This window comes from Haliotis rufescens, unplaced genomic scaffold (genome assembly GCF_023055435.1).
Source record: "Haliotis rufescens isolate VD_foot unplaced genomic scaffold, xgHalRufe1.0.p SCAF_6, whole genome shotgun sequence".
Classification (NCBI taxonomy): domain Eukaryota; kingdom Metazoa; phylum Mollusca; class Gastropoda; order Lepetellida; family Haliotidae; genus Haliotis; species Haliotis rufescens.
Window position 1 is genome coordinate 11663208 of NW_025964334.1, and position 12225 is coordinate 11675432.

Below are 12225 nucleotides of genomic sequence, written 5' to 3' on the forward strand. Positions count from 1 at the left end.
TGCAAACAAAGTTAATTATTACTCATCCGTAGTGTGTTTTGTTCTAAGTATGTTCATACACTAATGCCTAGAAGTTCATTCCCCTTAAACTTCGGGCTTTCCCCCCACATTAAGCTGACACGCCGCGAAACAACTGGGATACTGTTAAAAGCGGCGTTGAACCCAACTCACTCACTCACTCACTCACTCATTCCCCTTAATTACAGACGTTGACAACGCATGGGGCATGGGCGTTTTGTCGTAATAGGCATCTAAATGGTAAGGCTCGGTGCCTTGATTGTATGTGATCGTACCCCAATGGCGTGAATCGATGCTCGAATTAATGTATATTTGGGGGGGGAAATCAGTCTGCACAGTTTACGGGGATAGCTACGATGGTTACGTCGACGTTGGCGTTGGCGGATGCAACCTCATCTCTGTAACGGCGTCAACTGCTGAAGACTGCTGGAAGACATGTACCTCACAGACGGGGATGCTGTGCAAGAACGTTGAGTACTACGGAGCATCTGGGTCCTGTATTTTGTGTGATAAAGCCTGGTTTGAACTCAGCTCAGGAAGTCGGCTGTATTCAGATCCAGGATGGACGACCTACTTCAGAAACTGCGGAGACTGTAAGTTAAAATAACTTTTCGAAACTGAATAAATTAAAATTAAAGCATGGTTCCTTTGACCAATATGTCAGTTAATACCCGGTGAAGAGCCCGGAGCTACTTTAATAAAAATCAACTCGCAAATATTACAAAGATTTATTATTTATTTTAACACACAGCATCAACTGGCGCGCTATCTGTTAACAGAAATATTACGATCGATTTCAATGCGAGATCCGTGGACTACTTGCGGGGAACTCGCGCTTTTTGTTGTTTTGGACGTCTTCCCTGAATGATCCTCCGCAGTTCATCATGCTGGTCGTCGGTGACCCGTGTGTAATTCCCTCAGTATCATTCACGTTGACCGTGTCATCAGTTGTTCGTCCACCTTATTTTGGAACAGGTGGGTTGCGCACGTCGCCCACAGAGGAGGATGAGAGTAGAAACCTGAAACAGCGTTGTCACGTAAACAATTGACCTGTCTTTGCATGTATTTGTGACGGGTACCACCGGTGGGACAATAAACGCTCATTTCTTGGCTATGAGATTTGTTAAAATATAGAAAGGGTTTGGTCGGTTTTATTAAAAGTTTCGAACTGTTTAAGACTACGTAACGCGTAGGCCAAAATATGGACCATGTCTTTTCTCATCGTCAGTGCTTCACGGTTTACCATCGCCTGTGAATACATACGACGGCTGTGGGGTGTAACAGTGACGCGTGTCTGTTTGAACCAATGGCATGAGGTTCTGTATACTTTGAAGTCAAATGAACCCTACTCCGTGCAAGACTGCTACCATTGCCTCATATTGAAGCAATGTAAGAGAAGATGGCTGCACGGGCTCAAGCACACGTCACACGAGGAATATTGCCGTGTGTGCGATGTAAACTGAGCGTTCATTGGTCAGCGTAACAGCTCCTCTCGTTGGAACCATGCCGTGGCGTGATTCGTGGGTTTAAAATAGCACTGCAAAGCGGACGTGTGTATTCACGTGTGATGAAAGGCCGTGAATACACAGTGAAATATTGACGATGATGTTATCTGTCTCTCTTTCCTTCCAGCAACCAAATTACTCGGGCATCTCTGCGGCAGTAACACAAATTGCTCAGCATCTAATTTCATCTGTAGAAGTGGAACCTGCGTGTGTGATATTGGCTACTCTTTCAAATCTGACACCAACGAATGTGTGCAATGTAAGTACATGTTCATGAAAGGATCATTTCATTTATGAATGCCAAGGCTCAGATAACCGTTCATACAAAGCGACCTTAACAAAACTTTAAAAGACCAATGGTATTTTTTGGATATGGATAAATTATATGTATATCATGTTTCATAATATTTGTTTGAGCTGAAATTAACTTCAGTGCGTTTAGACGACAGGCTAAGGTAGCGGACGATACTATGTTCATACATTTGGTGCGCCCCCGTAATTTGTCGTAAGAGGCGACTAACGGGATCGGGTGGTCAGGCTCGCTCGCTGAATTGGTTGATGCATGTTATCGTATCCAAATTGCGTAGATCGATGCTCATGATGTCAATCACTGGATTGTACAGACCGCCGTCATATAGCTGGAATATTGCTGAGTGCGACGTCAAAACCAAACAAATCATGTATTTTGGATATAGTGAGGCAATAAATAAATGTGTGGACGCTGGCGGTCTTAAACCGAATTTCATGTTATTTCCAACACGTATGTTGGGCATCAGAAAGAATTTTTGTGAGTTTTCTAATAAACCAAAAGGCCTAAGTAGATTAATCTTCCTGAAGGTGATGGGGAAGTCTCGTGGTTAAAGCGTTTGCTTATCACGTGGGTACAGGGTACGATGTGCGACGTAAAACAGCACTCTAAACTTACTGAGGATGTTAAGGGTCGGTTTGACAGAGAAAATCCAGGTGCACGATATACCCAGATTAACAATATTTACTGGAAACAAATAAAGACAATTGTTCCCGGATACCATCTGAATCCTTTTAATCAACCTTCAAGATTCTTTGGTAATTTTCAGAGGTGTTTGGAGAAAATGCAATGTAACGTTTTATTTATTTGCTTAAGATATCTGGCCCACCCTCCATTGTCATTGCTGTAAATAGTATGATGCACGATAGATTGCTATTTTAAATGTCCTGGACTAACACACACGCACGCACGCACGCATGCACGCACGCACGCACGCACGCACGCACACACACATACACACACGCACCCACGCACGCACGCATGCATGCACAAACACACATACGCACGCGCACACACACACGAACACAAACACACACACACACAAACACGCACACACAGTAGTTTCGATCATTCCTACTGTTTGTAAAAAGTTAACCTTTCTCTGTCAAAGACAATTTCTATTTCAGTATGCTCTACGTACGGTAACACCTACGTCGGTCATAAAGACGTTGGCGTGGAAAACTGCAACACTGTTTCTACGACCACGACTACGGCTCAGGCATGTTGGGAGAGATGCACGACCGAAGCTGGACTTTGCAAGAGCGCGGAGTACCACCGTAGTGATGGAACTTGCCATATGTGTGACCAAGCATGGTTTGACCTGAGCCCTGGGAGCAGGCTGTATGTTGACAATGGCAGGACCATCTATTTTAGAAACTGTGCCTAAAACCTTTGGTGTTTAGTGATGTATGCCTTGCCTATTTTCCACAAATTTGGCATTTTCTCCTGAAACCCTCAACATATACATATACATGTATATTTTTTGCGTTTGTGTGTGCATGGTCCCATGAGATTTGGTTGGCTCATAATAGCATGGCGTGGATAGCATGACTGGGGTTGTCATGGTTTGCATGAGTAGGGTTGACGTGGATAGCATGGCTGGAGTTTTCATGGCTAGTATGGCTGGGGTTGACGTGGATAGCATGACTGGGGTTCTCATGGCTAGTATGGCTGAGGTTGACGTGGATAGCATGACTGGGGTTGTCATGGTTTGCATGATTGGGGTTGACGTGGATAGCATGGCTAGGGTTCTCATGGCTAGTATGACTGGGGTTGACGTGGATAGCATGGCTGGGGTTGACGTGGCTAGTATGGCTGGGCTTGTCATGGTATGCATGATTAGGCTTGTCCTGGTATGCATGATTGGGCTTGTCATGGTATGTATGATTGGGCTTGTCATGGTATGCATGATTTGGGCTGACGTGGATAGCATTACTGGGGTTGTCATGGTTAGCATGAATGGGGTTGACGTGGATAGCATGATTGGGTTCTCATGGCTAGCATGGCTGGGGTTCTCATTGCTAGTATGGCTGGGGTTGTCGTGGTATGCATGATTGGGCTTGTCATGGTATGCATTATTTTGGTTGACGTGGTTAGCATGGCTGGGGTTAGCATGGTAAGCATGACGGGGGTTGACGTGGATAGCATGACTGGGGTTGTCATGGTTAGCATGACTGGGGTTGACGTTGATAGCATGACTGGGGTTGTCATGGTTAGCATGACGGGGGTTGACGTGGATAGCATGACTGGGGTTGTCGTGGTTAGCATGATTGGGGTTGACGTTGATAGCATGACTGGGGTTGTCATGGTTAGCATGACTGGGGTTGTCGTGGATAGCATGACAAGGGTTGTCGTGGATAGCATTGGCTGGGGTTGTCATGGTAAGCATGACTGGGGTTGACGTTGATAGCATGACTGGGGTTGTCGTGGTTAGCATGATTGGGCTTGTCCTGGTATGCATGATTGGGCTTGTCATGGTATGCATGATTGGGCTTGTCATGGTATGCATGATTGGGCTTGTCATGGTATGCATGATTGGGGCTGACGTGGATAGCACGACTGGGGTTGTCATGGTTAGCATGAATGGGGTTGACGTGGATAGCATGATTGGGTTCTCATGGCTAGCATGGCTGGGGTTCTCATGGCTAGTATGGCTGGGGTTGTCATGGTATGCATGATTGGGCTTGTCATGGTATGCATTATTTGGGTTGACGTGGTTAGCATGGCTGGGGTTATCATGGTAAGCATGACGGGGGTTGACGTGGATAGCATTGCTGGGGTTGTCGTGGTTAGCATGATTGGGGTTGACGTTGATAGCATGACTGGGGTTGTCGTGGATAGCATGGCTGGGGTAATCATGGTAAGCATGACGGGGGTAGACGTGGATAGTATGACTGGGGTTGTCGTGGTTAGCATGGCTGGGGTTTTCATGGTTAGCAAGACTGGGGTTGGCGTGGTTAGATTGTCACGGTTTGCTGGCGTTGTTAGGGTTGACATGGCTAGAGGAGTTTTGGGTTGACATGGCTAGTGGTGTTGAGGTTGACATGGCTAGGATTGTTGGGGTTGACATGGCTAGCGTTGTTGAGGTTGACATGGCTAGGGTGGTTGGAGTTGACATGTCAAGCATGAGTGGGGTTACATGGTTAGCATAGCTAGAGTTGTTGGGTTTGACATGGTTCACATGGTTAGCGTTGTTGAGGTTGACGTGGCTAGGGTGGTTAGGGTTGACATGGCTAGCATGAGTGGGGTTACATGGCTAGCATAGCTAGGGTTGTTGAGGTTAACATGGCTAGGATTTTTTAGGGTTACATGGCTAGTGTGGCTAGGGTTGTTGGGTTTGACCTGGCTAGCATGAGTGGCGTTACATGGCTAGCATGGCCAGGGTTCTTGGGGTTGACATGACTAGCATGAGTGGGGTTACATGACTAGCGTGGCTGGAGTTCTTGGGGTTGACATGACTAGCATGATTGGGGTTACGTGGCTAGCATGGCCAGTGTTCTTGGGGTTGACATGACTAGCATGAGTGGGGTTACATGGCCGGCACGGTTAGGGTTGTTGAGGGTGACATGGCTAGCGTGGCTAGGGTTGTTGGGGTTGACATGGCTAGGATTTGTTGGGGTTATATTGCTAGCGTGGCTAGGGTTGTTGGGGTTACATGGCCAGCACGGCAAGGGTTGTTGAGGTTGACATGGCTAGGATGTGTTTGGGCTACATGGCTAGCTTGGCGGGGGTTGACGTTGATAGCATGACTGGGGTTGTCATGGTTAGCATGACGGGGGTTGACGTGGATAGCATGACTGGGGTTGTCGTGGTTAGCATGATTGGGGTTGACGTTGATAGCATGACTGGGGTTGTCATGGTTAGCATGACTGGGCTTGACGTGGATAGCATGGCTAGGGTTGTCGTGGATAGCATTGGCTGGGGTTGTCATGGTAAGCATGACTGGGGTTGACGTTGATAGCATTGGCTGGGGTTGTCGTGGTTAGCATGATTGGGCTTGTTCTGGTAAACATGATTGGGCTTGTCATGGTATGCATGATTGGGCTTGTCATGGCATCCATGATTGGGCTTGTCATGGTATGCATGATTGGGGCTGACGTGGATAGCACGACTGGGGTTGTCATGGTAAGCATGAATTGGGTTGACGTGGATAGCATGATTGGGGTTATCATGGTAAGCATGATTGGGGTTGACGTTGATAGCATGGCTGGGGTTGTCGTGGTTAGCATGATTGGGGTTGACGTTGATAGCATGACTGGAGTTGTCATGGTTAGCATGACTGGGGTTGACGTGGATAGCATGGCTTGGGTAATCATGGTAAGCATGACGGGGGTTGACGTGGATAGCATGACTGGGGTTGTCGGCCAGCACGGCAAGGGTTGTTAAGGTTGACATGGCTAGGATGTGTTTGGGCTACATGGCTAGCTTGGCTGGGGTTGTTGGGGTTACATGGCTAGCGTGGCTAGGATGTGTTGGGGTTACATGGCTAGCGTGGCTAGGGTTGTTGAGGTTGACATGGCTAGCGTGGCTAGGGTTGTTGAGGTTGACATGGCTAGCGTGGCTAGGGTTGTTGGGGTTGACATGGCTAGGATGTGTTGGGGCTTGCGTGGCAAGGGTTGTTGGGGTTACATGGCCAGCATGGCTAGGGTTGTTGAGGTTGACATGGCTAGGATGTGTTGGGGTTACATGGCTAGCTTGGCTAGGGTTGTTGGGGGCATTGTTGGGTTAGACATGGTTGCAGTTGCTATGGCTAGCGTTTTGGGAGTTGATATGGCTAGCATGTTGGGGGTTGACACGATTGAGGTTGACAAGGCTAGAATTGCTTGAGTTGTTACAAAAACAAGGGCGACCCCGGAGCCCTAGATGACTACAGTTATATCAATTACCAGTTGTTTGGGCAAAATCTGCACCTCCATTTAGAGTAACCAACTACAAGCCATCCCTAACAAAATAACTAACATTCTGTTGTGTATTTGTTGATTTTAATAAGGCATTTGATATGGTTTGGCGTTATGAAATGATTCAAAGTAATTGGATTCACCTATAAATTATTTAATGTTATCAATAACATGTACAACACATGAAAACGTGTTTCTCATAATGGCAATGTAACTGCGTTTGTTTCCATGTAACACTGGAGTAAGGCAAGGTGAGAATATGTTGCCATTTATCTTGGCCCTTTATCTAAATGACCTTAAGTCATTTTTGCCAGATAAGGATATCATCGGTCAGGAAATTGTTAATGGTTCTGTTTTAAAAGAAATTGAAAGGTTTATTAAGCCTTTGGAAATGCTCTATGTCAATTATACTGTCCCTATTTCTGAGACAATTTGAAATATGTTTCAAAGCATTGGAAACTCAAGGTCAACACTGCAAAAGCGAAAAACACTATCATTAATTGTACATTTTGGGTGTTTTTCTTATTGTATGTCAAGCAAACGATCTTGTAAAGTCATTAAACGGTTATTTGACAAATCCAATGTTTGATATTTTAAGAAACATCAAACATTTTAGAAACATGCGATTTTTAGAAGTAAATATTGACTGTCAACATAAATTATTTGACCAACTTCTCCAACCCATTTTGTTGTTATGGATAGGAGGTCTGGGGCCACGAATATACTATTGTACCGGAGCGCGTTCATTTAGGGTATTGTATTGGATAATATATTTTCAATGTAAAGGAAATAACTCCTGATTCTATCTTGTACGGCGAGATATCCAGTGAACATTCTTGTTAGCTTAAGAAAGCTATCATATAGGTGTAAATTGAGTGAGTGAGTGAGTGAGTTGGGTTTAACGCCGCTTTTAACACTATTCCAGTTATATCGCGGCGTGTCAGCTTAATGTGGGAGGAAAGCCCGAAGTGATGAAGGTCTCAGACGTTTACCACTTCGGTGAAACCCACGAGCACGGGTATGGTGCTGACAAACCTAGAAACATAATCGGGGCGAACCGGGATTCGAACCCAAGGGACGCAACTCTGCACAGCGAATCGCGGCGCCTTAGACGACTGGGCCACCCGTGCCCCCTAGGTGTAAATTGGTTCTAGCAGAAACTATATTATCAGGTATAACGTACAAACATATGCTGAAACTTCAAATTTCCAACCAGAGTCCCAGTTCCTTCTTGTAAAATGAAGGTCAACATAGTTTACAATGTACATTTTTGTATTGAATTTGTCTGTCTCAGGAATTTCCAAGTGGTCACTGGTTAAACGCTAAACTCAAAAATGGCCTTATCGATAAAGTTTTACAAAGTTGGATGCGAAATAAAGTTAATTCATCAAAAAGACATTATTATATTATGTATATAGATACCCAATCGTCTGAGGCGATTCAATTCTGTGTGCAGAGTTGCGTCCAGTGGGCACGCAAGAAAGCTTTAATCGTGAGTTCAAATCACCCCTGATAATGTTTCTAGGTTTGTCAGCATCAGAACCGCGCTGGTGGGTTCGCTAAAGTAGTAAACGTCTAAAACCTGCACCACTTCGGGCTTTCATCCCACATCAAGCTAACACGCCGTGATATAACTGGAATAAAGTTCCAAGGGGGGTCAAACACAACTCACTCAGTCATTTAAAGGAAGATTTTTTACTGTATTTACCTCTTAATTTACCATGATTAGAACCTCCAACCATCGACACCCATTTAAAACATGTGGATGGTAAAATATCAATATGTAGATAGGCTTTGCTCACTTTGTAAAGTTAATGTTGGTGATAAAAAATAATTCATTGTACTAGTATCTTTCTTTTTAAAAATAGACGGTTGTTATTTGTTTTATGGATTTACTATGTATACTATGGTTTAACTTTATTTCTACTGTTTTTATATACAATCTGTTTTACAATAAGAGTATTCGTATTTAATGGATTATTGTTTATGCCCTTGAAACAAACAAATAATGTTTTCATTTGTAAATTGAACTTTTCCCTCAGAGATTGTATTTAGCCAGTTCGTCATGTTCCCACACACATCCCTCACGTATTTACATCCACACATCATATGCATTACTGTTTCTGGTTCAGCTGTGCAGAAAGTACACATGGGTGTATCCACATATCAAATCTTGTACAGGAAACTTTTGGTGGCCAAATGTTGTGTAAAACTTTAAACTCAAACTTTGCACCGAGAAGCCATAAAATAAATATTTTCCTGTTCTTCTTTTTCAATATTCCAAGAAAAACTTTTTCCCGAATTTGTTTTGTTTTTAAAACTTGCATCTAATAAAGTTTGATCATACCCTTTCTTTTCAATTCCTGGTGCCGCCAGATTAAATGAAAGAAGTGGACAGTCCAGAGGCCTTTTTGTTTATCCTTCATTTGTTTCATCAAATATGCTTTGATAGATGTTCTCAGATCTTGGAATCTTAGATAATCTACAGATATATTGTGGGGTTTGGGGGAATTCTGCAAGATTACACAATGTACCATCTTTATTCATAAAATCGTTTATATTTTTTTTTCCCTTCACCAGATCATATATTAAAAACTGATTCACTATTTATTGCTGTGTTGGTATTGTACCACACTGATCTCTCCAAAATAAGTAAACAAGTGGTTTAGCTTGGGAAGAAGTAAGGATTTGAGTATAACGTTTCTTCCCACTGGTGTCAAGTTTTTAGCTGACCATAATTTCATTTCTTTTTTCTATTGAAATTATTTTCTCATCATAATTTATCCATATGTTTTTCCAAGTCTATATCGAAATGGACACCCAGTAAGGTAAATTATGTTTGGGTCCAGTCCAAATTTCATTATTTACATAGCTAAACACCAGGATCTTGTTTTTGACCGTATCCATAACTTTGTTTTTTTCTGTATTCACCTTAAATCCTGAAAATATGGCAAAAAATTGTACCGTCTTTATTGCTGCATACATTCCTTTCTCTGATCCATCTAACATGAGTGTAGTGTCATCTGCACATTGTGCCAATATAAGTTCTATGCATCCGATCTTTATACCCCTATTTTTCTTTTCTTTACCTATCAATAGTGCCAAAATGTTATTCACATAAAACAAATATATATGGTGAGACTGGATCCCTCTGGCGGCAAACTGTTGTAATTGAAAAAAAACGTGCTGGCCATTCCGTTAACTAAAACACTAGATTCTATTCCATCTAAAAATAGAGACCCGTTTTTTCGCAAACTAGTCCTAAAAATTAAAAAAATGTTGCAAATCCATCATACATTTTACCAGATTATTCCAAAAGAATTAATAAATTCTGCTTGTCAATCCATCCGGGCCCGAATTTTTTCATTTTTCATTTTTTTCATATGAAGCTCCTTCATGAAACATTTTCCTTCAAGGGTTTCTAATATATTTTCAGTTAGTTTTTGTATTTCTATATTTGCAAATAGCTTTTCTAAATTTACTTGAGTACAATCTTCAGCGGTGTATAGCTTCTTGTAATATGTTCTAGTTCCATCCAATATCTCTTTTATGGTGATGAATTTAATTGTATATAAGAATGTTGTGAATTGGATCATTTAAGAAAAAGACATTGTCCATCATATCATGGTAGATAAGTATTTTCCTTATGGCATGCTCTTGTGAACCTCTTCTTAAGCTTAGTATGTTAAATGTGGATTGCGTATGCTCCACTAATTATTGTCTCATTATTGTGTATGTTTTCCTGACAACTTCTCAATATCACCACCGTGATTCATGAGAATAAACATCTTCTTTTTCTTCTCCTTCTTCGGTTCTCGTGGCAGGTTGACATGGTTAGTCTAACTCCTTCCCGGCGCGTGACACCTCTGTTGCACTCTCGGTAACATCGCTGCCACTAGTGTGGGAGCGGCCATCTTGAAATTTGCCCTCTAATCCAAAATATAGTAAAGTTTATACTTGGTTTATGCCTTTCGGAATGCAATCATAGTTAATTTTGAAGATTTACGACTGATCATATTGCCTACATGAATGTACCTTTTTGTTTGTTTGATCAGATTGGTTCGAGATTGCAGACGAACGGAAAATCACCCGACTTCCCCCTTACTTTCTTACTATATAATAGTTGTAATGAATCAGAAATTCAAATTGACAAACAAAGAAAATATTTAAGCAAGGGGTAAGAGTATTCGGCGTCACGGCAGTCATCATTTGTTTTGTAAACATAACGGTCCGTCGGTTGTCGAGTTCAATTCCAAGCATGGTCGTAGCCACCTATCACGGTGGGGAGCTTTCACTGATGGCAGCGATAGTATAGAGAGCTCCGTGAACGGGAAATCGCTGTGAGGATCTTGATGGTTAGTGTAGCCATGACGCCCAATGGGATCTTTTGTCAGATAATCAGGCCTGGTTACTCCCTGGTGTTGTCGTTTTATGTATATGGAGTTACATTTCTAGCATGGTTAGGGTTGACTTGACGAGGGTATACATGGCGAGAATGACGGGCTGACATGGCTACGTACACGGTCGATACTGTTCCACCCACTCACAGAAACCAACTTAAGAACGTTGCATTAGAAGCTTAATATCTGCTCAAAGTTAACTTTGGTATGACAAAATCATCCATGAATGTATCCAGACAGAATCGTTGCACATCATTGACAGAGAGCACAACGACGTTTACTACTGAGGATTACAACAACTGAATGCACATGTGCCCCCTCGGCGTCAAAGACGTCGTTTGACGGCCGAAGAAATAGGCAGATGTATAGGCATGCTTGAAACTAGTCAACACAACGTCACGTTGCAAACGTCTTTGGTGTCGGCAGGGCATAGACTAGATACCAGACGTTTAGATCAGCCACTCGGTGACATGCAGTGGTCGACAGCGTTCCACCACACAGCGGGAACTCAGGTTTCTCCTGATAGTACCAAGACGTCATCGCCAATGGCGTTGACATTTCTATTCCGACAGTGCGTGGTCATCTCCGTGAGGTTGGTCTCCGGTCATGGAGGGCGTCAATTCGCATCCCACTGACCCGACATCACAGGCAGGCAAGTTTGGATCGGGCTGAAGATTTGTCAACCGGAGCGAATCAAGGGAAAGCTTCAGTATTTTTAACAAGTTTACTTTCCATTCTATAATTAGACCTGAATAATATCTATCACTTTGTCCAACAGTTCTTAAGTTGTCTGACAAAATGACTGACTGTGTATGGCTGTGGGTTTGTAATTGGACAATCATGTGAAGGAAATGATATGTGACGACAGGTTAATTGCGACATCATAAATAAAGCAAATTACGGAAGCGGTAGAACATAAGACGATACACGCCAAGGTATTACCCAAATGGAGAATAGAGTGTAAATGGATTCGAACGCGTCACGTCCAGTTCTTTTAAACAGCAATCCATATTTTAAGTTCTCTGAGGGTAAACTAGAAACTGTATGTTGGTTGGTTGGTTTGTTGTTTAACGCCGCACTCAGCAATATTCCAGCTA

The 12225-nt window shown here is 43.0% G+C and overlaps 2 protein-coding genes across 2 annotated transcripts; one reads left to right on the forward strand and one right to left on the reverse strand.

Annotated features, from left to right (window-relative positions):
* The first annotated feature begins 322 nt into the window (after positions 1–322).
* Positions 323–3909, forward strand: LOC124120106. Its single transcript, XM_046482844.2, has 3 exons — positions 323–611; positions 1651–1782; positions 2958–3909. Exons 1-3 carry the CDS (start codon positions 323–325, stop codon positions 3215–3217), a joined length of 681 nt encoding a protein of 226 aa, XP_046338800.2. The 3' UTR covers positions 3218–3909.
* Positions 3910–5757: 1848 nt separating this feature from the next.
* LOC125374703 (uncharacterized histidine-rich protein DDB_G0274557-like) lies at positions 5758–6225 on the reverse strand. Its single transcript, XM_048385968.1, has one exon. The coding sequence runs from the start codon at positions 6223–6225 to the stop codon at positions 5758–5760; it is 468 nt and encodes a 155-aa protein (XP_048241925.1).
* Between the last annotated feature and the right edge of the window lie 6000 nt (positions 6226–12225).

What these genes read in the sequence shown, in the direction of transcription:
- LOC124120106 (XM_046482844.2), top strand. Translation starts at nt 323, where the DNA reads ATGTATATTTGGGGGGGGAAATCAGTCTGCACAGTTTACGGGGATAGC. An exon ending in CTTCAGAAACTGCGGAGACT is followed by an intron (nt 612 to 1,650) that starts GTAAGTTAAAAT and finishes CTTTCCTTCCAG; the next exon opens with CAACCAAATTACTCGGGCAT. An exon ending in CACCAACGAATGTGTGCAAT is followed by an intron (nt 1,783 to 2,957) that starts GTAAGTACATGT and finishes TTTCTATTTCAG; the next exon opens with TATGCTCTACGTACGGTAAC.
- LOC125374703 (XM_048385968.1), bottom strand. Translation starts at nt 6,225, where the DNA reads ATGTCAACCTTAACAACCCTTGCCGTGCTGGCCGACAACCCCAGTCAT.